Below are 27,054 nucleotides of genomic sequence, written 5' to 3'. Positions count from 1 at the left end.
AGCTATCGTAGCTCTACACACGGTCATCACATGGCAAAATGAATTACAGCGCTGGTCGGAGGTCAGTACCATTCGTTTCCAATGCACAGAGTCTCGAACTCGAGACCGTGCAATGGTTTATTCCACCATTCGCCTATATCCACCCTCAGATATTTCTCTCGCTGATTATGCGACGAACTATCAGCTTTGAACGTAAATGCTTAGTGAGTTCAATCATTACATTCGTTGCTACATTACGTTTCTTTGCCCTGGCCGGTTGAGACCCATGAAAGCTGCCTAATGGGGGTCGATGTAACCAAGATTTGACCCGATAATCCTTTGATAAGACAGCATAACAACAGGAATTAAGGACAGGTGCGAGCGGGCTTTGTTTACAGACAATAGACCGTCTATTGGGCTCGATCTGAATTATCTTAACTGTGAGGTTAGGGGCAAATAAGGTAATGTATATGTTCAGGTTTTGCAAGAGACAATCTCGTTGTAACTTCGACTGCTTGGTAAACGCCGCCATTACGATGATCATGACCTTCCGAGTCGGAAAAATATGGCGGTAATTACCATGCAATTGAGGCTGTAACTTGCGAGGGGATGTCCCAGGTTAAAGGTTGTATTCTATTCAAGACTTGATTCGGATTATTCTCGTTGAACATGAGCTGTATGAGAGAAAGAAGAACTATATTTCCAGTTTCCATGTGGGCCTCACGTGTCATTTTAACCAAAATGCCTGCTATGTGAGGATGTAAATGATCTGTGTATCAATTCCTTGGCTAAACATAGTAGTGTTGATTTCGTGACTGTAATCGGATTCGGGATGGATGTTTTATCGGAACGCCTATCAACAGCTCCGTCGGATGAGGCGAGCTCTTTGCTGTTGAATATAATCAGTGCACTTACTACTTTCACCAACAAATACATCATGGGAGTGGTCATGATTTTAGGCATATTCGGGAACATTTTATCGATTGTCATCTTCGGGAGATGCAAGAGGCGAGATTTGGTGACCGTGACCTATTTGACCCCGCTGGCCTACGCTGACCTCATCACACTTATCTACGGGGCCTTCTCGTGGATTTCCACGGGAATTTACGAGAAACCTGTTGCGTATTTCTACGTCGAGGCCCAACCATCATTTGCTCCTATGCTGCTCTGCAAATTTATCCGTTACATATACCGAACCTTTTCGAGTATTTCTTCATATATTCTCGTACTGTTTTCCTGTGAGAGGTGTATTGGGATTCTGCTGCCTTTGAATGTTCGCTTTCTCATTTCAACAAGACGGCGCCTAGCCGCAATCGCCCTGACATGTATCTTACTGGTGGTGTTGAACTGTCCAGTGATCATTTACAACACGCTCTACTACGTAGGTGATACAAGCAATATCATCTGTTACTTCTCTCTCCCGAATCTTTCGAATGTTGAGATGTTCTTCTTCATCCAATCCATGGACAGCCTGCTCCCCCACGCCCTCCCCTGCTGCCTTATCCTCTTGTTCAGCATCATCATCATCCTGGGACTCCGCCGGGCGGATAGAGAGACAGCAGCAGTCACGGGAGGGAGGACGAAGCGTGACAACTCAAACCTGGTCAGTCTGTTGCTCGTGTGTTTGCTGTACATTGTCAGCACTGCACCGTACGTGTTTGCCTGGGGCTACTTTGACTACTACGATGTGTATCTGAGAGATTTCACCGGTCACACGAAACAAGAAGTCACCGCTGTCTACAAGCTTGGCATGTTCTCCACCTCTATCTCGATGATGAACTACAGCTTCAACTTCCTCATCTACTCGTTCACTCTCAAAATTTACAAAGAGGAACTTCAGAAAATGGCTGATGTGTGTCTCGGGAGGAGACAGGTCTCCTCGGGAACATCCAGGAAGACTAAATGTGTAGAAGAGAAGAGCGAGAACACGAATCGTTGAGCCCCAGCATGTTTGTTTTCACAGGGTACAAACGAACATGCTATCTCCCGGAAGTAGAGCCCATTGATCACATTCCTTTGTTACGAAGGGTATTTCAATGGGTATTTTTTCCCGTCGGCATTTAAATGTGCACAATGTCCACCCTATACAAGAATTGGGCCATTTGAATGAACTTCCTGTTGATATAGCAGTGTCTTCTCATGACGCGCCTGTATACTCAGTGAGGTATGCGATTTGTCTATGTCACGTGCTTGCTATCCGGTGACTGTGTGAGCATGTGATGAAAACAAGAACTTTGAGAAAAGAACGGCCTCTGTAGGCCATGTCCATGTGACATCCTTGTTTCAATAGATTTCTTTCATACCATGATGAATAGGTCCCAAGAATGAGGTAAAAACCCAGTATATATTGTAAGTTCTTCCTCGTTCAGTCCCATTAGACCACACGAATGATTTACAAGTGTGATTTCTAATATCGCCAGGATAACTATTGAGGTCAAATAGTCTATAAGTCCTACTTACGGTGCGATTAATGATTTATCAATTGTGACAACATGGCCACGGGGAGAGGGCCTATGTTCAAGTTAGTCTTGCTCGGAGAAGTTGGAGTTGGAAAAACGTCGCTCTTCTTCCGCCTTCGAGATAATGTGTTTAATCAACACATCAAGACTACGACCGGGATAGATAGTTGTTCGAAGACAGTTACGGCTGGAGATGTGCAAGTTACGGTAAGAATACTGAATGTATTATGACATTTTCCGCTAGACGAGAGTCCGAGCCACAAGACCAAACGACCGTACTGAAATGTGTCCTTGAATGAATGAAGTCGCGCAGAACTCCACTGACTTCTTACTTCATCTTACGAGATGTAGAGGGTCGGTCTGGACCATGAAAATATCTTAGGATGATTGTAACACAGACATACACACACTGTTGTGTCACCATATAACACAGTTGATAATGCTTAGTTTATCACAATAGTGTGAGGTCACGCAAAAAGTTTTAGATTTTTACTTTGATTTTGACATCACAAACCGAGGTAATGTGAGATTTGTGGGCAAGAACAGCACATGTGTGCGTTCGCAGTCATTCGACTCGTTGAAGAAGCGTTCTTTCTTCGAGAGCTGTGTCAAATGCACCCGAGAGTGCCCGATGGGTCAACGAGTTATCGGTCTTATCTCCTTAAGTTGACATGTGATAGAACAGTAGTCCTGATTCATGGTATAAACACTACTAGTGACTGATGGATGGTTCAGCCGGGTCGTGTGACCGGGAGATTCCCCAGATCTATATTGAATCTTCAGGAAAATGAACTAATTAACAGCTTGACACTTTCCAGTATCTATCTTGGTCTACAAAAAAATGTGCAACTATTTCCGCTTAAGCCCTTTGAGGACAATTGCGAGGTTTCACCGTGGATGACAATGTCAAGTTGGTACGAGTAGTATGAATGTGTATAGTATTTACAGATAGGGGCCTGGCTATTCCAATCCGAAGCTGTGTCAGCTTATACTTAAGATGATCAACTTTGATTTCAGTTTTGTGTTTGGGATACAGCTGGCGTAGAAAGGTTTCGCACCCTGACCAGAAACTACTACCGAAGTGCTCATATATCTGTCCTAATCTACAGCCTCGACGACCCGTCGTCTTTACACTTCCTGCCAAAATGGATTGACGACACCAAGGACTTCGCACCAAATGGTAGGAACAAAACACGATACTCAATCGGCCTTGTCGCTGAGAGATGGCACAATGCCCACCAATAAGACTTGCCATCGCCAAGGAAGAGAAATCAATGTTCCACTTAAGTTGTTACGTTGTTCCGGCTTCCTCTTTTGAACTGGCCTCGATGTTGAAGCTATGTTCCTTTTGGCGCCGCCAATTCCAGCTACACTGGACCATCGCAGGAGGTTAGATCATCATCATGATGACGTTAATCATGATGTGCATAATCTGTTGGTCAAACTGTAAGAGGCAGATGACTGTAAAAGGCCCTTCCGTTCATTTCAGCGTTGAAGGTTTTGGTAGGAAATAAAGCTGATCTCGCATCAAAGGTACCAGAGGATAATGTCAAAGACTTTGCTTCGATCTACAATTGTGATATGGTGTTCTGGGTCTCCGCCAAGACGGGTGAGTGTTTGTATAAAAGTCGTATGCTCATGAGATCAGTGGTTATTGCCAGAAAAGAGTGGCTTTTTCGATTTGTCATCATGTTGAGGTATGAAAACTATGCTAATGCCATCTGCCCTCCATTCATTTCCAGGCGAAGGTATTGATGACGCACTAATCAAAATAGCTGAAAAGATGCTGGATACACTGAAGAGGGAGGAGTGTCAAGGGGGACTATTCGATGAAAAAGACAGAAAGCGTTTGACGGATGAAAGCTCTGGGGGTTCTGGGTGTGGCTGCTGAAGGGAAAGTAATTCCAGGGGTGATGAGGAGGGTTGTGAGTCATGTAATGATTTGGTTCAACAGACATCCAGTAGGAGGCGACACGAGGGCTGAGACACGGTGGGCCACCAAGTTGCGATGAATAGAATTGAGAGTGAGAGGCGATTATTTATTCAAGAGTTGAGAAATGTTCTAAGAAAATGTTAACAATATACGTTGTCCTGTATTATATTCTTGTAAATATACACACATTGTATCTGAATACCGAGTTATTACTTCACATACACTGGGCAACTGTGACATGACAGTACACATCATCCTTCAGCTGCGCACTCAGAAAAGCGATCCAGAAACGATCGACATGCAATAATTATCGAACTAGGCAAGAATCGCTGGTCGGCGAGGGTTGTCTCAGGAGGCTGCAACAAGAATGGGCGTCGTTGCGATGTGCGACCTTCCATGAATGCAGGTTGAGTCTCGTTTGCATTGCCGCAACAGTATTGTTTTGGAGCAGAACCTGTTGAAGTGACTGATATGCATGTAATGGTCGTCACTGTGATGTTAGAAATGTGTACAGGCTGTAGTCATCAATATGCAGTGACCTATAGGGGGAAATGGCAGAGAAAAGAACGGTTATTTCATCTGCCTGGAACCCCCCCCCCCCCCCCCCCCTTGTCAGTTTCACTTTTTCCCAAACTTGGTGTTGATGAATCCAATATTAGCCTGATTGCAGTATTTATACGGACACGGATAAATTAGCCGAAACGAGAAAAAACGGCGGAATCCCGCGTCGTAGAGTTCTCGCGTGATTTTGAAGAGTTCAACAAATTTGAAACGGTTCTCGTCGAACACGTGATACTCGACGAGAAATTGCCGCACGTGGTCGAGAACGCCCGTCTCCAACATATTCTTGATGACGTGGAATTCGTAGCCTTCAACGTCCATCTTCAAAATGTCGATGGTTTTCTGGAAAAAAAAGGACAATGTTGAGAAAAGGTGTAGTGGTGAAACTTATATTCAGTGTTGAAAGTGATATCGCATATTAAACATTCGGTCCTCCGTCCGTTTCCCCCCTGAAACAGTTTTATATTTCTTTGCGAATTGCGGAACCTCCCTAATGCTTTTCCCAAGTCCACAGCTCAGTACATCATATGTACATGTATGTATGCTATAGAACAAATATAAAATACCCATTTATGGCAATGCCAATCAATTGGTCCAATGACAGTCAACCGGTACAATGACAGAACAAAAGACTCTCATTGGCTGATATGACATAATATGGAAGTAGGCGCTAAGCCGGTCTTTGACACGAGGGGTAGAGGGGTAGTGCCCGGATAGTGTACTGTCTTTGTCATGATTGGTCGCGGTTGATTTGAACGCCAGTCAGTTGGTGTGTGGACTGCGGAGAACATCGCGGGAGAACTTTCGCCTATTTCAAACGTAAAAATGCCTTCAAAGTTTCGGAAATCAAGTCAAAACTGCTGCAGCATAAGGTAAGGGCCTAGTATCTATGCTTGATAATGATCTGGATTTGTTTCAGCAGGTTTTATTGTGGTAATAGTCATGGATTGAAGCCGGGAGTAGCGGGAATGAACTGCGCAGATAGAAGCCCGACTTTTTGTGATTATTTTTCCTCTTCAATTCCGAGTCTAACACAGATAATTTGAACTGTTGCTGGGAATATGTTTGAATACATGCTTTCCATCCCTCAAACGTAGTTAGGTTACTGAATTTCTCCAAATAATTCAGTTTTTTGTACATCAGTGACCCTTTTGTACAGCATTTTATACCAGTCCGTTTGTAAACAAACTCTTGCCTTACAAAGGGGATTCTAAGCAAGGCAGGTACGCACGGCCCTTGTTTGCATGATGGCATCAATTATGATCTGTTATCTGGCCAATTCCATCGAATGTATGAAGGTTTCTCTTATTAGCCAGATTCTCTTATTAGCCAGATTTACCTCTTGCAGTTATTCCGTCAACTGTGAAAGTGATCTGGAGCCGTTGAGGCTCAGTGCTTATGATGTGTTTTTTCACTATGATTATAGGGAAGGTTTCATTGAAGTCCAACGAGCAGTGACACTCTCCCTACATGTGGTGTTTGGTGAGGCAGGACATGTGTATGTTTTTGACTGGTGGGCGTTGTGACCTCCAAATCATATGCGTCATATTATTTTAAAGGATGTTTTAAATCAAATTTATACAATCATTCACTTGGCTCCACGATCCCGACTGTGGTGTAGCACCCGACTATAACTGGCATGAATAGGGAATACGCTGGTTATGGATGTCAGATCGTGGTTCCCTGACATTTGCAAACAATTTCACTGGGCGTATCCCACGCGGCGACACCAAGGACCGCTGGCTGATCTATTGATATGTTCGTAGCAGGGTGTCAAAGTCGGGGAGACGAAGAGCCACTCGTCTCTTGTAGGGGGTTCATTGAAAGTGTTTGCATTTGTTAGCCTATAAACACAAGATTTTAATCCTTCAGTCTCGGGTTTGGCGGAGAAAACTAATCTTACATAGGTCCCAGAACAATATCATATGTCCTTGTGGCAATATTTATTACTGGGACCCAGTACAGTGCCGTTCTATCCAATATTCCTAGGGCTGTGGGAGAGACTTCTTGTCTGAACAGTATCATTCTGCCACCTCTAAGGCATAACAATGGTAACTTATAAACACAAGATTTTAATCCTTGTCTCGGGCGTCTTTGAGAGAACTGATCACACACAATTCCCAATCTACTCGTCAGCCAGCTGACAGATTACCTGGGTCGAACGTGTTGCTGAGATGTTTTTGAAGAGATACTTGTGGCTGTTGGGGAGACTTCTTGTTTAAACAGTACCATTCTGCCCCCTCTAAGGCATACATTGGTAACTAATGAATTGAATGCGAAATGAACGCAGATTGAAGGAAATGTCTCGGGTTTCAGCGGTTTTTATTGTGGTAATAGTCATGGATTGAAGCCGGGAGTAGCGGGAATGAACTGCGCAGATAGAAGCCCGACTTAACACAGATAATTTGAACTGTTGCTGGGAATATGGTTGAATACATGCTTTCCATCACTCAAACGTAGTTAGGTTACTGAATTTCTCCAAATAAGTCAGTTTTGTGTACATCAGTGACCCTTTTATACAACATTTTATACCAGTCCGTTTGTAAACAAACCCTTGCCTTACAAAGGGGATTCTAAGCAAGGCAGGTACGCACGGCCCATGTTAATGGCATCAATTATGATCTGTTATCTGGCCAATTCCATCGAATGTATGAAGGTTTCTCTTATTAGCCAGATTTATGATCTTTACCACTTGCAGTTATTCCGTTAACTGTGAAAGTGATCTGGAGCCGTTGAGGCTCAGTGCTTATGATGTGTTTTTTCACTATGATTATAGGGAAGGTTTCATTGAAGTCCAAGCAGTGACACTCTCCCTACATGTGGTGTTTGGTGAGGCAGGACATGTGTGTTTTTGACTGGTGGGCGTTGTGACCTCCAAATCATATGTGTCATATTATTTTAAAGGATGTTTTAAATCAAATTTATACAAGTATTCACTTGGCTCCACGATCCCGACTGTGGTGTAGCACCCGACTATAACTGGCATGAATAGGGAATACGCTGGTTATGGATGTCAGATCGTGGTTCCCTGACATTTGCAAACAATTTCACTGGGCGTATCCCACGCGGCGACACCAAGGACCGCTGGCTGATCTATTGATATGTTCGCAGAAGGGTGTCAAAGTCGGGGAGACGAAGAGCCACTCGTCTCTTGTAGGGGGTTCATTGAAAGTGTTTGCATTTGTTAGCCTATAAACACAAGATTTTAATCCTTCAGTCTCGGGTTTGGCGGAGAAAACTAATCTTACATAAGTCCCAGAACAATATCATATGTCCTTGTGGCAATATTTATTACTGGGACCCAGTGCAGTGACGTTCTATCCAATATTCCTAGGGCTGTGGGAGAGACTTCTTGTCTGAACAGTATCATTCTGCCACCTCTAAGGCATAACAATGGTAACTTATAAACACAAGATTTTAATCCTTGTCTCGGGCGTCTTTGAGAGAACTGATCACACGCAATTCCCAACCTACTCGTCAGCCACGCTGACAGATTACCTGGGTCGAACGTGTTGCTGAGATGTTTTTGAAGAGATACTTGTGGCTGTTGGGGAGACTTCTTGTTTAAACAGTACCATTCTGCCCCCTCTAAGGCATACATTGGTAACTAATGACGCATGTTGAAGGAAATGTATCGGGTTTCGCGAAAAGGAAGGCCCGAACAAGATCATAATTGTGATGCTGATGATATCTAATACTGGGAGATCCTGTGATATTATATCAGACATACTTTGAGTCGATTGGCGATGCTTCTGGTCTCAAGTTCACAATGGTGCCTCCCCCGATGTAAAGGTTCAATGACCTTGCATTAGTATTACCTCAGCGCTATTCTGATAGACCATCAGCGGTCATCATGTTATTGGCAAGAAAGCTGAAGTGGCCGTCTTAGTCAAAATCCACATTGTGATTGTCTGACTCTACGGATGGGCCTTCTTGGAATTCATTGGAGAGAAGTCTTGATCTTGACTATAACCCTGACTCTTAACCATGATCCTTCTCATAATTTCAGAGATTATTCCCCTGAGCCCGGCCTGTATGAGGTGTGACTGTGGAGAGTGTCTGGAGAGAGTCCTCACAATGACGAGGTGGCAGTACCAGTTTAAACAGGCAGGAATACACGGAAAGCTATCACTTCGTTTGAAGGGAAATTACAGTGGAGATCCTATGTACTGCACTTGATGCATATGATCGTATGTAACAGTGCAAATCAACATACAAGACGATTGAATAAAAGTGTCTTTCAAATCTGTTGGTCTGCTCCCAGCAATGAACCAAACTCACTCTGGAATGAGGAGGCTCCTCAGTCTGGTAAACACCCTCTCATATTTATATGTATCATTTCATCTTAAGAGTGATGGACTGCCTTCCCGCGACTGACCCCGACAACCTCCCATCGACGATCCTACTGTCCTACTCCTGCCCACGTGACGAAACCTCAGTGGTCTGGACTACCATGAGCACTGATAAATCAGCCCGAGTGTTATGCGCTTTTAATCTCAGAGGTATTGAAGGTCATGGGTCGTAGTCGAGCCATACCTTAAAACGGCCTAAATCAGTAAGGACTGACACATTTGAGCACTGGGATACGACGCCAACCAAACCGGAGCGCCATCTGTCCCCACATGTAGTGTCGATACAGAGCTTCTTACTGTTTGTGGAACCTATTAGTGATTGATCAAAACAACAATGTGTTAGAAAATTGAGCATTTGGACATTTCAAATAAAGAATGGAAAGTTTCACAATCTCGGTTGTTGTTTATACATTTCATCAGAACAGCCCCTTCATAACAAGGACAGCATTTGACACGTCCTTCCTCGGCCCGGTTGTTTAAAACAAGTCCAATGATTTATAAAGTTGATTGGGTAATAGGCTGAATTTCTAAAGGTCCTGTCATCACATCGCGACTGCAATGCTTTGTCACTTCTTTGAGACACCACTGGAGAGTGGTTGTCCAGATGAAGTCCGTCTTCTCAATGCATTTGAGTGTCACATCCAGGGACACCAGGGACGGCGACAAAGACCAAATGCCTCCATGACTTTCTCTAAACCAAACCTCTGCCACAGCTTTTGGTTTCACTTTCTCAAGCTGGCACAATAGTCAGGTGTACAACGACGTCAACAACAATTAGAGTTACGGTCATGCGCAAGGAGGAGGATGTAGAGTTGATGAACATTCTACACGGTTGGGACGCAGACGGCTTGGTCACCTAATCAATTGATTGTAGCTCACAAATTCGGTTGGGTCATCACCTTATCCGGCAATGTCACCTAATCAGTTGTCGGCGAAGTGGAAATCAACGCTCGAGGGCCAAGATGACACAAAATGGAAAACATTCTATATTGGCCGTGCCTTACCCCCTCGTGTCCAAGCTCCTTTAATATGGTCGCCACGTCGCGTATCTTCCACTTCTGTTCGTCTTTGACGTAAACATCCTTCCTTGGACTGAATGTGTCCGTGTTGTTGACGCCGACGCCGAGGTTGTGAAACCACACATGCTCGGCGTGCTTGTGGTCTCCCTGCTTCATGCTGTGGGGGAGAAACCGGGAGAGAATGGAGGGGCGAGGATGGATGATGCAGTGACGCAACATGCGATGATAAACAAGAGGTCAGAGCGAAAACTCGAGGTCACAATGAACCTAAGAGGTCAGCATGGGCTCAAGGCCAAGATGGACTCGAGGACAGAATGGGTCTCTATCAGGCTGGCAAGGCGTAAGAAAGGCCGAGAGGTCAACCAGTCAATATGCGCTCCCCACTCTGCGGCCATTTTGAATTGCTAATCAAGTAGTCCCCGAATGAAGAGGATGCCATGCATGAGGTCAGAAGATGTCTGGTAGTATCATCACACACAACCACTGTAAGGCTTACCTCGGATCAAACGCGTGAACATTACATCCCATCGCCGCTAAAGCATCGTCGAAAGAGAAGTCATTAGCTATTCTGTAAAAGAAAAAGAATTACCTCAATGGCTCAGTGCTGAAGGGTCTGCGCGCGCAAAGAGACAGGCGGGAACAGAGAGTAATATTCGTATGATATGATTATGTTGAGAAAATGAATAGGGATGACAAAACTTACCCGAATGAATAGACGAGGCAGGGTGACTTGGGTTTGTACGCGGGGTCCATACACACGTTCCATTTGCCGTCTCCACTGCCTTTCCCTTTGATGTCATTGCATTTGACCTCGGTGTGATCCATAAGCCTGAAAAATTGATCTGCTTTAAATTGTTTTGGGACATGTCATTTCAAAGAGAGAAATGTTTAGGACTCGTACCATTCCTAGAGGTCAGAATTATTGATAATTCAGTGTGGCTGTCTCATCGCCAAAAGTTAACACGGTAAGTTGTCCCCAGCTGATACACTCGTGCGGACCATACTGTTGTTTGTTTGTTATACGAAGGCTTTCTTTTGTGGGATTCTCTACTTACGCAGTGTGAAGTGCTTCAGCTTCCCAGAAATCCCGAACCTCATAGAGAAACCGTTCTGAAGAAGACGAAACATATTGTTTATATGTGAAGTCGTAACGACATGGAGGGAATCCAGTTTCCACTGATACCTCGCTGTCGTCATATGTGGCCATGTCTCAACTGCAGGGTTTTGACTTTGAATCCGAGGCCGTCTGGATCGTTGACTGATGGAAATGTTGGGACAAGACACCACTTCCAATCAGTTTACCGTTCCCAACCAAAGAGACCGGATGTCCTTAATACCAATCACATCAGACACAATACGGGTAGGAATTCATTTCAAAATGTGGCCTCACCTTTTCCCTTTCTACTAAAGTCTATATAACTCGGGAAGGCTTGTCTCTGGGTGCCCGCTGGCGCTAGTCTCCGCATGTCTGCAAATGCAACCGTCGGAACCTGGATAGATTGAAAGGTTCGGTGGACATTAAATTGACCGAATTATAAAGTAACAAAAAAACCTGTTACGTGGCCGGGAGTCGGGTGGAGTGTGGATGAGGCGGGGCGTCGCGGTCACAACGCGCTCTACTCTCCAACGCAGTGATTGGCAATAACAAAGATGACGTAGAAGGACTTGGGCCGGGTTTGCAGGTTGACTCTGCTACCCTATACAAGGACGAGCGTGAGAGACGTTTGAGATTTCGTTTCTTGTCTTGAGGATGTCTCGGATGTCTTTTAGTTGGGAAGTACATTTAGATAGACCAGTCCTAAAGGTTGTGACTGTTGGAAGAGGCATGGTGAAGCTCTTCACGTATCCAAGCTCCTTCACTCATTTGGTTAAGCACGGAAGACGGCTTGAAACGTCATGAAATGAAGGATTCATTTATTGCATTTCACCCAAATTGGGAAATATGGATGTTTCTGGTCGATCCCACGAATGTTACAATATAAGTTTTTATGGACCGGTCATGTCACATGCTGCCGTTTGTCCAATGACTAGCGGGGATTTATGAGTCACGTGGTAATAAGGATCCTCTGGCTGCTTACCTCTGAGCTCTGTCTCCATGCGATTTGATAGAATGTCAGGAAGATGATGACGATCAATATGAGTAGGGCGACGGAGAAGACCAGACTTTGCCGTGGCCACGTCATTCTGAAACAGATCGAACTCCGAACTATGATCACTCCAGTAGCACTGTCGTGTCCGAACTATGACCACTCCAGTAGCACTGTCGTGTCCGAACTATGACCACTCCAGTAGCACTGTCGTGTCTGAACTATGATCACTCCAGTAGCACTGTCGTGTCCGAACTATGACCACTCCAGTAGCACTGTCGTGTCCGAACTATGACCACTCCAGTAGCACTGTCGTGTCCGAACTATGACCACTCCAGTAGCACTGTCGTGTCCGAACTATGACCACTCCAGTAGCACTGTCGTGTCCGAACTATGACCACTCCAGCAGCACTGTCGATTCCGAAAAGAAAGGACAGTTGGAGAAACAAGGCTGGTCATTTAGGTATATCGTTAAATAGTGAATGAGGGCTAAAAGCGTTTTCAAGAAGAAGAGAACTGAGTTGACCTGGACTTAAAACTTACCTTGACAAATTCCTTTTATACTAATTCAAAATAAAAATCACAGGAGAGGAATGAAAGCAATGCGAAATTAATGTGACTGTCTTGTCCTCTGTTTTCTCATGAGCTGACTGTAGTACATATCTCTACAAGACAGGACGTAAATTCGAGATAAGGCGAATGGTTCGTGGACATTGGCGGCCAATGCCAACTCACATATCAGTGTTATAGTGTTATCGAGATGTTACATAAGCAGAACTAATCGTCAAAATATCAACACGCCAGTCGCAATTACTGCGGACGTGACGAAGCTTGAAGATAACAAAACTTAAACCGCCTTCTTTAAGAAAACAATATGCATGATGCCAATCAATGGCTTTTAAACCAGACTCTGTGCGCTATAGGAGGAGGGCACATCCAGACGAGACATGGGGCACCATATAGAACCTGAAACGCCCTGCAGATCAGAGCAATGGCCCACAATTGGGGAGAAGGCGCACCAAGTAGCGAAAAGGAACATCCATTAGAGGGAAGGGCCAGGCCGGTCTACTGTCTCATTGGCAAAAGTCATTTCTGAAGAACATGGTCCTCCCCAGCATATAAACAACATCCTTATGCATTTAGTGTCACATCTTCACAAGTCTTCGTCACTGTCAGGTACCGCCATCTAAGCTAAGAAATTGGAACTAGGCATTTGCGTAAAATTAAAAATATCGCCCGTTTTTAGGGCGGGGGACGATTTACAGCTGGAACCCCTGAACCAGCTCCCGCAGATCCGTCAATCATTGAGTCAAAGCAAATATGAACCTGGTTTAATCATGCGGTTTATCTTAACTACACTATACCTATCAAGTTGTTTATATACCCGTCAGTTTCTTGCTGCATTGTTCCAATCGGGACGTCTTGTATACGTTTCATGTAGTACTGCTGGTCCACGGCAGGGGAGCGAGGGAGGAAAGACTGTCGTTTGAATTGACCAGAACCTGGTATAACTGTCCCAAAAGACTTATCCAGAGTGGGAACGGGACCTGGTAACCCAACCGACTTGCTAAAGCGGTGAAAGATCAGATTAGTGCAGCCAATATTTCTCTGGCATGATAGACAATGATGAATTGGGGAAACGATCCGTCTTGAAGACGGTCGAACAATTGTGCCCTCTGGCCAGCAGTTTCCTCCACAAAGCCCCTGCCACGTTTGGTGTGTCACAACAAGCAGGAGGTATACCTTTTAGTAGTCCCCTGTCTTTCAGAGCTTGCGGACTGGTCAAGCAAGATGTGTACGTTTCGCATCTTTCGGTTGGTGTAGCAGGTGGTATGTAGTGCCAAGTCTTTCACGGCTTGGTCCCCTGTTACACCCTAGTTAAGCAGGAGGTTCCCTGTCTCCTGTGCCTGGGAAAACAGGAGGCTGGGACAATATAAAGACCGGTCTTTCTTAAGTTGGGCCACGTCCCCCACGGCCAGTGGATGGTGAAGCAGGAGACTGCGCTAACTTTTTGGTCATGGGGCACCTTTTGTCCTACGTCAGTCCAAAAATCTGTATGTTTGAGAGGGGGGAGGGGGCGGTGAAATAACACAAGTTTTTCATCAGGGGTCATGAGGCTCGCTTTGGCATATCATGAGGAAGGAGTGTCATTTTACAGCCCACAAGACAACAAAACATCAGTGAGGAATATCTGCACGGCAGGCGAAATGAGAGGAGCAGGAGCAGGATATTCAAGACTGAAAATATCGTCTTTCAACTGGCTTTGAAATGCTTCCTAATGATGATAATCATGAGACTTATATAGCGCTAAATCCAACTGGTTTCAGTGGCTCAAAGTGCTTCACATGATTACCCCTTGCTACTGGCCTGCACATTCGTCATTCAAGAGAATCGAACCCACGACCTCCTGATTATGAGCTCGGTGTACATCACTGATGTTTCCTTCCCAGCCAACAAACACCAAGAGTCAACAATAAACAACTAACTTTGACTAAATGACTTTATTACAATGGAAGTCTCTCATTACAAACCTTCGCTCAGTCCTCATCCACATCTCAAACAAACTCCTCCCCACTGAACCCCAGGCAACACATGGACAAGGTTGTCATACATACAAGATACTGGAGTAAAATCACATATATGTACATCATACAGAGTAAAAGATAATGATAAAAGCTATACATACATGTCTTCAATCATACACAGGAAGGATTCAGCTAGATGGGATGACAATTGCCAATATGAATACGAGTATCTCAGGTGGTGACCGAATGTTAAGTCACACTGGATTCCACATTATGAGACTCTGTCACAGTGCCTAACTCCTCTGTACATGCTGTGATGGCCTCGAGAGTAATCAAGGCTAAACTCCTCTGTACATGCTGTGATGGCCTCGAGAGTAATCAAGGCTAAACTCCTCTGTACATGCTGTGATGGCCTCGAGAGTAATCAAGGCTAAACTCCTCTGTACATGCTGTGATGGCCTCGAGAGTAATCAAGGCTAAACTCCTCTGTACATGCTGTGATGGCCTCGAGAGTAATCAAGGCTAAACTCCTCTGTACATGCTGTGATGGCCTCGAGAGTAATCAAGGCTAAACTCCTCTGTACATGCTGTGATGGCCTCGAGAGTAAGCAAGGCTAAACTCCTCTGTACATGCTGTGATAATATGGCCTCGAGAGTAATCAAGGCTCTATCACCAAAACTATGTTTCAAAGGTTGCGGCCCAGACAAGGATTGGAAACGAGAGGTTGCACCTCAAGTACTGTACTCATGGCGGTGATTCAGTTATCCACGGTAGCCTCACCAGAAACATTGGTGGCTGGTGAAATTGAAGGACGAAACAAATCTTATGACAAAACCTTTAGGCCAAAACTATTGTGGCCTCAAAAACTGAGTGGTATATCAATTTGACACACCATGAGAGGTGTAACCTACAAATATCTGCTTGATCACCCTCCATCCCACACCAGCGATTGTCAAGTGTCGAACCCGACACGCTACCAACAAGTTACAACGCGTTGGTAGCTTATGGGTACTGTGCAAGTTGATCATCAGCATAAAGACACAGTCTTCACTAAACATCTCAACTCCCCTGTCCATTTGTTACATACAGCAGTCAACATGCTGAAAATCAAATGCTAAAAACATTGCTCTTCTGTACAGTTCTACCACACTAATCACACTCTCGCCTTTTTGAAAGCCAACCGCTCGGAGAAATGAGGCGATTCTGCAGCTGTAAGTGGTTTATCACTCGGATGAATAATGGTTGGTTTATATTGTCTGACTGGGTTGGCTTTATGTATGAGCTCTTCACGCAATTTAGTAATGGCAGCTGCTTCCTCCTCCTCACGAATACGATGACGTTCCTTCTCCACTTCATCCATCTCCTGCTGACGTTCTTTCTTGACCTCCTCGTGGACTTGGCGCTCCACAGCCCTTCTCTCGGTATTCAGGTCAAACTCTGACACTTCTGCAATAACAAACACAACGGATATTGTACACGTAAATGAATTAGATTTGTTATGATAGATATTTAGTACACTACCTAGATCTGCAATAAGCACAACATCTTGAAGAAAGTCACAGGAAATAGGTGTGATGTTTCAATGGGTCTGCACATGATAAGTTGGTAGTCGGAAGCCGTGTGTATCCTCTCTAAATGGTATGCATGACAATAAGGCACCGAGTACCTACCAGTTAAAGTTCTGTTGCTTCTCCTAGGAACGAACGGTTCCTTCTTGGTGACAGTAGCTGGTCGAGCCTTGAACACAGCCTGTGCACGCTGCTGTTTCAGTTCCTCTTCAAGTTTCTGACTCCATTCGTCTGCCCTGTTCGCTCCTCGCATCTCAGATGACAAGTGGAAAGGTTCTTGTTTTGTTGCTGGTTTCACAGTCTTCTGAGGAAGTTCTGGTGACGCAAGGGGCAGCGGCTGAGCATGGAATTCGGGCACCTATCAGGGAAGTCCACAGGAGTTACAATACAACCATGAAGAACTAAACATTTTGGTTTTCCTACTAGGTCTAAAAAGAGCAGGAACTTTTTGGTTCTTCTGCTAGGTCTAAAAAAACAACCAGAGCAGGAATGTTTGGTTTTTTCGGCTTGGCTTACATTTGTTTGATAAATGATTAAGCTCAGGATTACCTTGGACTCTTCTTCAATGATTTTCTTGATATTTTCCTCCTTTGCCTGGAATCGTTCTTTGTCCTTCGACTCAAATGAGAACGGAGCAGGGACGGTGTACTTGTGCTGTAGTTTAGGTTGGAATGATATGCCCAGGTGTGGGACAGGGTTGGCCTTGATGACTCGGTCGCAAGCCTCCTCTTTCTCTTGACTAATGTCCAGTTGCTTGGTGATTCGCTTCTTAAGCGCAAACGCTGGAGACTGGGGGATTGTCATGGGCTGCTCAGCAGGTTTGGGGACACCCTGTAGAAGGAGAAAAAGAACAAAATGATCAGCAAAAAATTTAAGAAAGCTCTAGAGATCTTGGTCCCAGATCTTTTCATTTCTGCTGTCAAATCAAAGCACCCAGCACCATGTCAAACTCTCAAACTGCCCACATACCAACTGAATATACACATCACACTTACCACTACTCCACATACCAACTGAATGTACACATCACACTTACCACTACTCCACATACCAACTGAATATACACATCACACTTACCACTACTCCACATACCAACTGAATGTACACATCACACTTACCACTACTCCACATACCAACTGAATGTACCCATCACACTTACCACTACTCCCTTCAAGATTTTCTTGGGAACTGGCTGAGCGTGGAATTCGTATTTCTCTTCGTCGTCATGTTTTGGTCGTTCTTGCACTCTCTTGTCCGTGCCAAGATCAAACACAATGGGCACTGTGGGTTGCTTGGTGGGAACTTTATGAACCCCTTGGTTTGGGTTATCAAATATACTTTGATTGATAGGGTTAGCCCGGAACTTGTACCTAACAAATGGATATACAGATGCTTGAAAGAGAACCCATGCTGCATGACTTTGTACAACTTCTTAAGCAGAAGTGAACTAGACGGATAGGGGAACCTCGTTGTGAGTCGGTGGTTTATCTCTCAGGCAGACAGGGGAAGCCACACTAGTGAGAGACAAGAGTAGCCAAGACTGGCTTCATGTGGTTTGAACTCACCAGTATGAAATCGGATTGGAAGCTGATTAAGCAAGTCCTATACTTAATCCCTCAAGGTCAGAAGTTGAGCACATGCGAGGCACAGAGAAGGATTGTTGTATAAAGTGCACTGACCTTTTCATTTCCTCAACCTCCAGTTGTTCCTGCTCACTCATGCTGATGGCAGTCACAGGTCGTTTCCTCGACCGTGTCTCAAAGTTGGGCGTTTTAGCAATGGTGAGTTTTGACGGCGGGGCCTGAGCTCTTGGTGTTGGTGCTGAAATTCACATCATGACTTTAATAACCCAAGATCTCACTGGTAAATATGCACCAGTAGTCTTACACTGACAGCACATCTTGACACACTAGATCCAATATTGAACAGTCCCTTTGAGTTCCTCTAAAAATAGGAATGTAGATTGTATTTTTGCACTTTCTGGAGTTTTACCGAACTACTTGACGTTATCTTCTATGCAGTCTTATGTTCCACTCACCAATCAATCCAGAATGCAACAGTCTGACAGAAACTTACGTTTATTTCTCGATCGTGTTCGAAATCTTTCAGGCGTATCTTTTTGGAAAGCGATCACTTTTTCAGCATCTGATTGAAATCGATAGCCATGTTCTGGTTGACTCTTGGTCTCATGAAGATGGAATGGTTTAGGAACGGTCAGTTTCAGTGGCATGTCGGTTTTATGATGGTCAGTCTGGAATAAAACCCACAGAATTACAAGAACAAATGGATCAGTGAAAGATAATGTGTCGTCGCAAAACTTTAACTTTTGGGTTTGTTATGAAATCAACAAGGCTACGCTGACTATGGCTTACCTTATCCTGTCTAGTCTCTGGCTAAGATGACTATGGCTTACCTTATCCTGTCTAGTCTCTGGCTAAGATGACTATGGCTTACCTTATCCTGTCTCGTCTCCATAGTGTGGTTCTTAAGTCTGGAGTCAGTTTGGAAGTGGAACTCAACGGGCCGAGTCGGTTCATGTACGACGACTGGTCTGATGGCCGTACCAGTATGGATATGCTGCAGAGACTTCTGGGCCATCTTACGTGTCATTTCGGCTTCTTTCCTCAGTTTCTTTATCTTCTCTATCTCCATGTCTTCCGAGGTTTGGAGCTTTAAGGCAGCCTTGATGGTTGGTCGTCTGCAATGAAGACATAATGATAAGTTATTCACTGTCCCATGCTAAGGATTATACAGTACATGAAGTTACCAAACTAGATCTATGCAGCAAGTTAAAAGCATCAAACTAAGTCTATGTGGTGAGTTGAAAACATTCAACTTACTTCAATACGCCAGGTGTTTTTGGCATGGTCAACCTTGGAACTTGCATCACAGGCGGCTTTCTGGTCAATTTGCCTGATTGGGAATTGGTTGATCGGCGATTATTAGTCGCCGGGGTGCTGCGTCTTGAGTGAGCTCCCATTCGGCGCTGAGTGGCAGGCGTGCTGCGCCGACCCCTGGCAGCAGTTGATGAAGATGGGTATTGCCTTTTGCTGGTCTCGGGGAAAGGTTCAGTGCGGAGAACAGATTTCTTCTTAGTGACTGTCTCATGTTTGGCTCGCTTGGAGACTGGGGTTCCACATCTGGCAAAAGATGGAGTAGTTTTGAATTATGCAAAAGCTACGATCTATTATATCTGAATTAGGATGCGAACCCCAACTAAATGGGCGTAATGGCAATGACTTCATACTGTATCAATAGACAAAGGAAAGGTCTGGTTAACCAAAGGCTTACAGTTTACACACATCTCGAGTAAACTCAATCATTGTGCATTATAAATGGTTGGAGCCATGAAAATGTACCTTTCAGAAGCTGTGTCCCCACCACTAACACTGTCTGCTACACGAGTTGAGCGTCTTCGTTTCTTTGTGTTCCTGAAATTATTGCAATCTTATTATTGCACACATATTCGAAAACTGAAGAAGGAGAATGAGAGTATGCCTGGCAAACTTGAACTTACCTTTCAGTATCGGTTGATTCACAGCCGCTGGTTTCAGTATGACTTGGTACTGAAAAAAATACTTTGATTTTAGTCATTTTTGATTTTAGATCATTTTAAACCAAGAGTGCATGTGTGCTGGTCGGTTGATGTTGACAAGTTGTCAATAAAATATATTCCTTCCTCAATGTAGAACAACTACAAATCTAGGCTACTTGTTGTTGAGAAATCACCAATATTCACATGCAGAAATACAGTGGACTTATTGATATGTTTGTGTAGGCCTGGCAGAATTAGTTTTACTCTTCGTGACACAAAGCAATGGCACATGTTCATCTGAATAAAGAATATATTTACCCTCAGCCTCAGCCTCAGGTTGGCCTGTTGCATTTGAGTCTTCAGTTTCATAGTAAACACTGTCATCATTCACAGGAATCTCAACACCGCCTTCAGTCTGTGCCTTCTCATCTGGAGTTAAGAGGACAGAATAATATGAAACATGTTATGATTGATTATTAGGCTTAGGACTACACATTCCATTGTTCCAACTGCTGTTTTGATCAGCCCATCGTGATCACCATGACCGAGCCCCAAGGGAAGGGCGGGCCAAGGCCAAACAAAATTGTTTCAATTTCATGAACTGATAATATCTACCGGTTGATTTCCCGATGTCAGGTGATCACGACACCTACCACCTAAAGCTCAATGATCTGGCCACTCGCCCGTGCCTGACTGGAAGGCCACTGTTGCATGGGATCTACAACCGGCGTTGTGCGTGAATTCTGAATGCATGCATGCATGCATGCACTACGCAGTGCATGGCACTGCCGATTCTGGAAGCCAAATTCAACACTCACCAAACCACGCATCTGCATTTGGATCGTCTTTATCATCGATGAAGTCGCAGAATTGTGGTGCATCGTATTCCCAATCAAAGACCCCCTTTTCCATATCTATCAGTATTCGCCTATCTTTAGCAGATAAGTAAAAGATTGGCAGACAAAATATTTAACCAGTTCAATTTTCGCACATTAGCGGCCTCTGACTTTGATCCAATCAGAAGACGAAATACAAAATGAAACATCGTCTGTGATTGGTTCTTTTTCTTCGGAACAAGATCGGGATTTTCCGACCAATTCCGAAGTGTAGTGGCTATATATAGTAGTGCAAGCTTGATTATCTATATTTAGAATACAAAAGAGCCAATCGAAATCAAGTATTTCTTGTGACGTTGCAGAAATCTACTTTCAGAGGATAGCTTTTGGTGTTGACATTCAATATGGCAGCGCCCATGTAGAAACAAAATTTCAGAGAATTTTTAAAATTCTTTGTTTATTTCTGTGATTTGTGGAAAAAGATATCCCCTTTAGTATTTGAGACCAAGATATTTGTCAGAAGATAGTAAAACGATGTCGTTTGATGATGATGACAATATGTGGGAGGAGGAAATGGGGGTTAATTATAGCTTTTTATTTTCATGTTTATTGTTTACTAGCCTACTGCTACTCATTGTATTAATTACTACACACTTCTGATCATGACATGCATTATGCAATGAATGATGCATTGTACACTACAGTGTTGTATGTAGGCCAACACCACCTCATGATAAATAGGCCTCATAGATTGCTCATAGTCATACATGATGATTGACATGGCTGCAGAACCACCGAGTTGGCCTACGAAAAATTACGTGGTTACAAAATACAAGTGCTCTTATTCACATAACCATAAACTAACCACACAGTGACACATCACAAATGAGCCTTTTGTCCTTTTGATTGGCACATTCTAAATAGCAAGCTGGATGCCAGTTATGCATTGGTTGATGAAACACTGAAAGCGCTAGAGGCACTGTGCTTGGAGACCTGTCAGATACTCATCAGGATATCCAGGTCAACCAGTTTGGATTGCTAATCTTATCAAATCACACTTCCAGTCTCCAGACCAAGAAGATGATTGGGACCCCGTTCAGGCACAAGAGGATTGCCTCAGGGAGTTTGCAAGTCGCGACTTCATCATGGAACCACATGTTTTCAATACATTGAAAAGGTATTTATAGCAATACTGATCTCTTTGTCGTGACGACTTTAAATTGCTGCAATCTGCGATTCTGGGTTTGGTAAAGATCATCATATGTTTATGTTTCAGATATTTCAAGGCAGGGGGCGCCCCAGAACAAGTGGTTGAATTGCTCTCTGAGAACTATACAGCTGTAGCACAAACTGCCAACTTATTGGCAGAGTGGTTGATATCTGCAGGTAAATTTCAGTAATAAAATCAACATTTAGTGGTCATTTACTATGTAGCATACATGCATCCAGGCACACAAGATTTTTCAACACATTCCCTCTCTCAGATCAATGTACAGATCTCTTGGATATATACTGGAGCCAGTTCATTTAGCGATATTAAAACTGTACACTTGGAAATGCTTGTCTTTACTTCTCTGTCTTGCCAGGCGCAGATATCAAAGGTGTGCAGGAGCTTGTAGAAGATCACCTCAAACAGATGATTCTCAAACATTTTGATCCAAAAAAGGCTGATTCAATTTTCTCTGATGAGGGAGAGGTAAGCCTTGTTGTTGTTAATGCCTGCTTTGATTGGAATCTTATGCGATAATGAATCTAAAGGAAGAACATGAGAGGTTGACTTTACTTTGCAAACCAGGGCGCCTCGCACCAATAGCAAATTACCTGTTGGCTATGTGCAGAATTAAACCAGTGAGCCTTACCTCGGTCTGCCATGCCACATACACATGTATGGAGATCTGGCCTCACAGAAGCTGATTAGAAAATTGGCACTACTTTTAACTGCAGTCGTAATAGAAGGGCTTTCAAATACATTCTCAGACGTCACTATTTCTTTTGGGAGAGTGTTACATTAGACATCTGTATTTCGTCTTTTTTCAGACCCCCTCTTGGTTAGCCGAGATGATAGAGCATCCAACCTGGAGGTCCCTGTTCTATAAACTAGCTGAAGATTATCCCGATTGTCTCATGTTAAACTTTACAATTAAGGTAATTGCCAATGTCTTAATCAAATAGTTTGCATCAGTCAATCAGAGACTATGGGGAACAGAAAGAGCTATGTCACACTGCTGTCTTCCGGAAAACAAACACTGTGAAAGCTTGACTGGAAGAATAAGGGTTAAATCGTCTTTGAATACACTTTATTTCTCTTTTAAGCACCTGACTGGCTAAAACAACTGGGCACCATTGGATTTTTCAGATCATATCAGATGCTGGCTACCAAGGTGAGATCACGACAGTTTCCACAGCATGTCATCAGATTGAGGTCTTCTCCCGTGTATTGCGAACATCAATCAAGGCATTTCTGGAAGGCGGTGAGCACATCATCAAGAAAAATCTACCAGAGTTTACGGTAAGTTTGAATTTGTCCTCCTCCTTTAATTAGTTTTCACCCTTGTCTTCATCCCAATCCTTGACGCAAGGCACTACTTGATGATATTATTCATTAAAAGTTTAGCATCATTTATTATCCAAATCAAGACCTCTAGAGCTTGTTTAAAAGACTATTTCATTGATAAAAATGTTGTTTCAGAAAATGCTGTGTCATGGTGAACACACGTATCTTTATAGTCAAGTGTTGATGCAAATACTTGCTCAGGAGCCGAAAGGAGGTTCAAATGTGCGGCGTCTCTGTGAGGAGTTACAGTGCAGTGCCAAAGAAAGGTATGGTTATCAGTTGATGCCTGCTGGAAGTACCTCAGGAGCACGAGTCCCTGATGGTGATAATGATGTTGACATTACAACTTGGTCTTAGTTATTCTGATGTAGGTTAATAACTAGAACAGTTTGGAGTGTCTTTGTTCTGATTAACATAATAAACCGACATGTTGTAATCATCATCATTGGTTAAACCAATATCAGAACAAACGTTCATGCTCCTTTTTCAGAGGTTTGGATGTGACAGCGATCACCCTAGCTCTGAGCGGAGCGTCCAACTACCCCCGAGCTTGTCAGGCTCTGTCAGCTATGTTATCGAAAGGTGCTCTGAATCCTGCTGATATTACTGTGGTAGGTTATCTTCATCTCGAGTGAGTGCAGATATGAGTGGTGTTCTTGTCGATTGCCATATTGGCCCCCCTTGTACCGACTGGTACCCAGGTGCAGTGCTTGTTACCTCTGCCTCAGCCCATCAATAAGCTGACTCTCTCACATCATAAGCGACACCTTAAGCTTACTGTTATCGTTTCCAGCTTTATAAGATGTACATCTGTCCTGACCCTCCACCTGTTGATCTATTGAGGTCACCTCAACTTCTTGGTAAGTTATTCCTGCTTTGCTAACATGATATCATGTTCAGGAAGGGCATCAGTACAACTTTGCTCACAAATGATGTGAAGTGCATGGTGCAGAAGAGACTTTGGCAGCTAAAGGGTTAAAATTGTCCTAAAGGCAAAATTATTTGAACTATAGCCAAGATAACCATACTAACTGACCCACACATCGTGTTGCATATAACTTTCAATTTGTTTCTTTCAGAACTCTTGATTGACACGTTATTCAAACCAGGAGTTCGGATCAATCCTGACCACAAACCAAAATACATTCATCTACTAGCGTATGCTGCTAGTGTCATGGAAACTTGGAAAAAGGTATGTTTGAACTGATTATTCCGTGACTCCCTTAGTGTTTTTATGAATTGTCAGTTTATGATACATTTATATTGATGTGGTTTCAGGGCGTGAGGAGGAACATTGTTAAAGATGAGTTAAAGACGACGACCGGAGCGATAGAGAAAGCACATGCTCTTTGTGTTGAGAAGAAAGGCTCATCAGAACTTATAGCAGACGTTGGAACGTTGTTCCAGTGTATCAAGTGAGTCATGATGATATTGATAACATACCAAGTATAACACTGTCCTGTTGAAGCTAGGCTTACTCACCATAGTATAGAAACATCATAAGACATTGATAAGTGTAAGTTGTCTGATGGCCAGGATAGGTAGTGATCAGCGTTTCTAACTTGTGCCACCTCCCTCATCACCGGATAACAAGCGTGTTTTACATCTTAAAGTAAGTCGTTTGTCTGTTTTGAGCTCAACCTGCAGCAGGTGACTCATTGATATAAGTTGTGGGATGACCATGTAGATGCTGGTAAAATTGGCCCAACTTTTTTGCAGGTTTCCAGTGGTTGCCATGGGAATCTTGAGATTTGTTGACTTGACTGTCTCAGAACCGAGTTACTTCAAGCTCAACACAGACCACACACCATTACATCTAGTACTTCTGGATGAGGTAAGTCACTATATAAATGAGTTGCCAGTTTCATGAGTTTAGGGGACCGGTAAACAAATGCCCCATTGTTGTGATGACCAGAGTTTAGATCATTGCCTCTTTTGTTTCAGATTGTAACTGGTCACACTTTACTCCATCAGAAAGTTTTACTGCTACTGATTCGGCTCTTTGAACATCCTCATGAAGAACTGGATGTCTTAGTCCAACTTGAACTGAAGAAGACACTCCTGGACAGAATGGTGCATCTTCTGAGTCGTGGGTGTGTCCTGCCAGTCATCTCGTACATAAAGCTGTGTTGGGAAAGACAGGACACGGATATGTCTCTCATTAGACATTTTGTAATTGAGGTGAGTCACTGCAGGTTCCTTCTTTGGCCTTCCAATGTCAATCGTGGTTTAACAGATCCTTCATGTGGCAAATTCCAAAAGAAAGTATTTCACTCGCCTGACTCGCCGAGGTCGAGATTAAAAACGTTTTTGTCTGCGGTCGATGCATTTCTACATGTCGATTTCACCACGAGTAACTGATGTGACCCTCTGTCTCCAGGTGCTAGACATGATTGCCCCGCCATACACACCAGAATTTGCCCAGGTTTTCCTGCCGTTGTTGGAGAATCCAGATGTGACCGGTTCACTGAGAAACGAGGAAGAGAACGACTCCGTGTCACTCTTTATAGGTGAAGTCATCACTGTTTGTCCATCTTCCATTCATCAGCTTTATCTTGCTGTCATTAGACCTTGTCCTCTCTGACTTGTCCTTGTGTCGGTTGTGACATTGTCGTCTGAAACGTTGTCGTCTGAAACGTTATCTCGGCTGTTGGCTGTAGGACACAGCTTTGTCTTCCACACTGAGGAAACCGGTCAAATCTTGCTCCAGCTGAAAGTCCGGTCTTCATTCATCAACTGAGAGTAGACGGGACCACTGGCGAACGTTGCCTTGTGTACAAGTTCATTTAAAGTTGATGCAAAACCTACTAATGGCAAAGTTGTCGTGTGATAGTTTACTTGTCTGTAATGAAACCATCTTTGTGTTACAGCCCAATGTAAGAATACAGACTACATGATGGCGAGTTGAGGACGACAGGTGACAACATTGTGTAGTGATGGAGGAATGATCATTAACCACTTAAATCAACAGCCGGATGGACAATTCTTCTAATATATGAATATCTGACTCAGAATAATAGTGTCAACTAAGCTTGGAATGAAGTCTGGTGTCTTCAAGCTTCCAGGCTGATGGGATTTAGTGGCTGCCTCTGAACTAAGACCAACTGATCTTGACTCAGTTGACGGAAGGCAACTTGCTGGTAGAACTGGTTACCACGGTAACTTATTGATGAATTTGTGTATTTTTGTAATAGTTTGTAGCAAAGCTTTTGCAATACACCATAATGCATTTATCTTCAAACATGTAGAGTTTTATGTTGTAATAAAATTTACATGGTTTTTATTCTGTTGTGATTGTTGTTTTGTGCCACCCTGTACATTCAAGTAATCGGACTTGCTGTGACAGTGCATGTGGATTCAACTAATCTTGGTAGCAACATCTCTCGGATGGATCTTGGATCTTTAGTGACAGTGGCCTGTGACTGAACATGTTCCAGGTTTGATGACCAACAACAAGGAGTGGTTGTGACCGTCTTTGCTTTCCTGTTGGGATGGTTGTTCCATATCTGTCTCATCCGTAGTTTTAACATCCAAAATGTGTTTCCTCAACGAGGTGTAGTGTGACAGTAAGTTCCATCAACTAGAAGTTTGAGGTTGGTCTGGGTTCCATCAACTAGAAGTTTGAAGTTGGCCTGGGTTCCATCA

General features: G+C 43.7%; 5 protein-coding genes across 5 annotated transcripts; 3 read left to right on the top strand and 2 right to left on the bottom strand.

Annotated features, from left to right (window-relative positions):
• Positions 1-811: 811 nt before the first annotated feature.
• On the top strand, positions 812-1,918 carry LOC135495328 (P2Y purinoceptor 2-like). Its single transcript, XM_064783795.1, has one exon. The coding sequence runs from the start codon at positions 812-814 to the stop codon at positions 1,916-1,918; it is 1,107 nt and encodes a 368-aa protein (XP_064639865.1).
• A 364-nt stretch (positions 1,919-2,282) lies between these two features.
• Positions 2,283-4,570, top strand: LOC135495917 (ras-related protein Rab-43-like). Its single transcript, XM_064784943.1, has 4 exons — positions 2,283-2,645; positions 3,456-3,618; positions 3,928-4,047; positions 4,181-4,570. The coding sequence occupies exons 1-4, from the start codon at positions 2,472-2,474 to the stop codon at positions 4,327-4,329; spliced, it is 606 nt and encodes a 201-aa protein (XP_064641013.1). The 5' UTR covers positions 2,283-2,471; the 3' UTR covers positions 4,330-4,570.
• Positions 4,571-4,989: 419 nt separating this feature from the next.
• On the bottom strand, positions 4,990-13,807 carry LOC135495327 (probable methyltransferase-like protein 24). The gene is made up of 8 exons (XM_064783794.1): positions 13,755-13,807; positions 12,382-12,487; positions 11,694-11,793; positions 11,359-11,413; positions 11,007-11,132; positions 10,800-10,871; positions 10,289-10,460; positions 4,990-5,274 (listed from the first exon to the last, which is right to left on the bottom strand). The coding sequence occupies exons 2-8, from the start codon at positions 12,484-12,486 to the stop codon at positions 4,990-4,992; spliced, it is 915 nt and encodes a 304-aa protein (XP_064639864.1). The 5' UTR covers position 12,487; positions 13,755-13,807.
• Positions 13,808-14,876: 1,069 nt separating this feature from the next.
• Positions 14,877-21,000, bottom strand: LOC135495594 (targeting protein for Xklp2-A-like). Its single transcript, XM_064784396.1, has 12 exons — positions 20,838-21,000; positions 20,338-20,448; positions 20,002-20,050; positions 19,844-19,915; positions 19,325-19,624; positions 18,939-19,182; positions 18,561-18,735; positions 18,164-18,305; positions 17,644-17,854; positions 17,034-17,315; positions 16,587-16,842; positions 14,877-16,362 (listed from the first exon to the last, which is right to left on the bottom strand). Exons 1-12 carry the CDS (start codon positions 20,929-20,931, stop codon positions 16,070-16,072), a joined length of 2,229 nt encoding a protein of 742 aa, XP_064640466.1. The 5' UTR covers positions 20,932-21,000; the 3' UTR covers positions 14,877-16,069.
• A 260-nt stretch (positions 21,001-21,260) lies between these two features.
• Positions 21,261-26,692, top strand: LOC135495775 (negative elongation factor D-like). The gene is made up of 15 exons (XM_064784686.1): positions 21,261-21,434; positions 21,920-22,032; positions 22,132-22,241; positions 22,442-22,551; positions 22,893-23,000; positions 23,212-23,364; positions 23,545-23,675; positions 23,900-24,020; positions 24,203-24,269; positions 24,489-24,601; positions 24,688-24,824; positions 25,129-25,243; positions 25,354-25,590; positions 25,790-25,919; positions 26,280-26,692. Exons 1-15 carry the CDS (start codon positions 21,390-21,392, stop codon positions 26,315-26,317), a joined length of 1,728 nt encoding a protein of 575 aa, XP_064640756.1. The 5' UTR covers positions 21,261-21,389; the 3' UTR covers positions 26,318-26,692.
• The last annotated feature ends 362 nt before the right edge of the window (positions 26,693-27,054 follow it).

Source organism: Lineus longissimus, chromosome 11, assembly GCF_910592395.1.
Source record: "Lineus longissimus chromosome 11, tnLinLong1.2, whole genome shotgun sequence".
In the NCBI taxonomy this organism is placed as follows: Eukaryota; Metazoa; Nemertea; class Pilidiophora; order Heteronemertea; family Lineidae; genus Lineus; species Lineus longissimus.
The sequence above is the reverse complement of the archived record's forward strand: the minus strand, read 5'-3'. Positions and strand labels throughout refer to the sequence as shown.

Bases quoted from the DNA above. Each gene is read 5' to 3' on its own strand.
- LOC135495328 (XM_064783795.1), top strand. From the start codon at position 812: ATGGATGTTTTATCGGAACGCCTATCAACAGCTCCGTCGGATGAGGCG.
- LOC135495917 (XM_064784943.1), top strand. From the start codon at position 2,472: ATGGCCACGGGGAGAGGGCCTATGTTCAAGTTAGTCTTGCTCGGAGAA. The intron at 2,646-3,455 runs GTAAGAATACTG...CTTTGATTTCAG, and splicing joins CTGGAGATGTGCAAGTTACG to TTTTGTGTTTGGGATACAGC. The intron at 3,619-3,927 runs GTAGGAACAAAA...CGTTCATTTCAG, and splicing joins CAAGGACTTCGCACCAAATG to CGTTGAAGGTTTTGGTAGGA.
- LOC135495327 (XM_064783794.1), bottom strand. From the start codon at position 12,486: ATGACGTGGCCACGGCAAAGTCTGGTCTTCTCCGTCGCCCTACTCATA. The intron at 10,872-11,006 runs GTAAGTTTTGTC...TTTCTTTTACAG, and splicing joins TGCCTCGTCTATTCATTCGG to AATAGCTAATGACTTCTCTT. The intron at 5,275-10,288 runs GTAAGGCACGGC...TTTTTTTTCCAG, and splicing joins AGGAGCTTGGACACGAGGGG to AAAACCATCGACATTTTGAA.
- LOC135495594 (XM_064784396.1), bottom strand. From the start codon at position 20,931: ATGGAAAAGGGGGTCTTTGATTGGGAATACGATGCACCACAATTCTGC. The intron at 19,625-19,843 runs GTACATTTTCAT...ATCTTTTGCCAG, and splicing joins GGGGACACAGCTTCTGAAAG to ATGTGGAACCCCAGTCTCCA. The intron at 17,855-18,163 runs GTCAGTGCACTT...TCCATTTGTTAG, and splicing joins GAGGTTGAGGAAATGAAAAG to GTACAAGTTCCGGGCTAACC.
- LOC135495775 (XM_064784686.1), top strand. From the start codon at position 21,390: ATGTCGTTTGATGATGATGACAATATGTGGGAGGAGGAAATGGGG. The intron at 22,033-22,131 runs GTATTTATAGCA...TTTATGTTTCAG, and splicing joins GTTTTCAATACATTGAAAAG to ATATTTCAAGGCAGGGGGCG. The intron at 25,920-26,279 runs GTGAAGTCATCA...TTTGTGTTACAG, and splicing joins CTCCGTGTCACTCTTTATAG to CCCAATGTAAGAATACAGAC.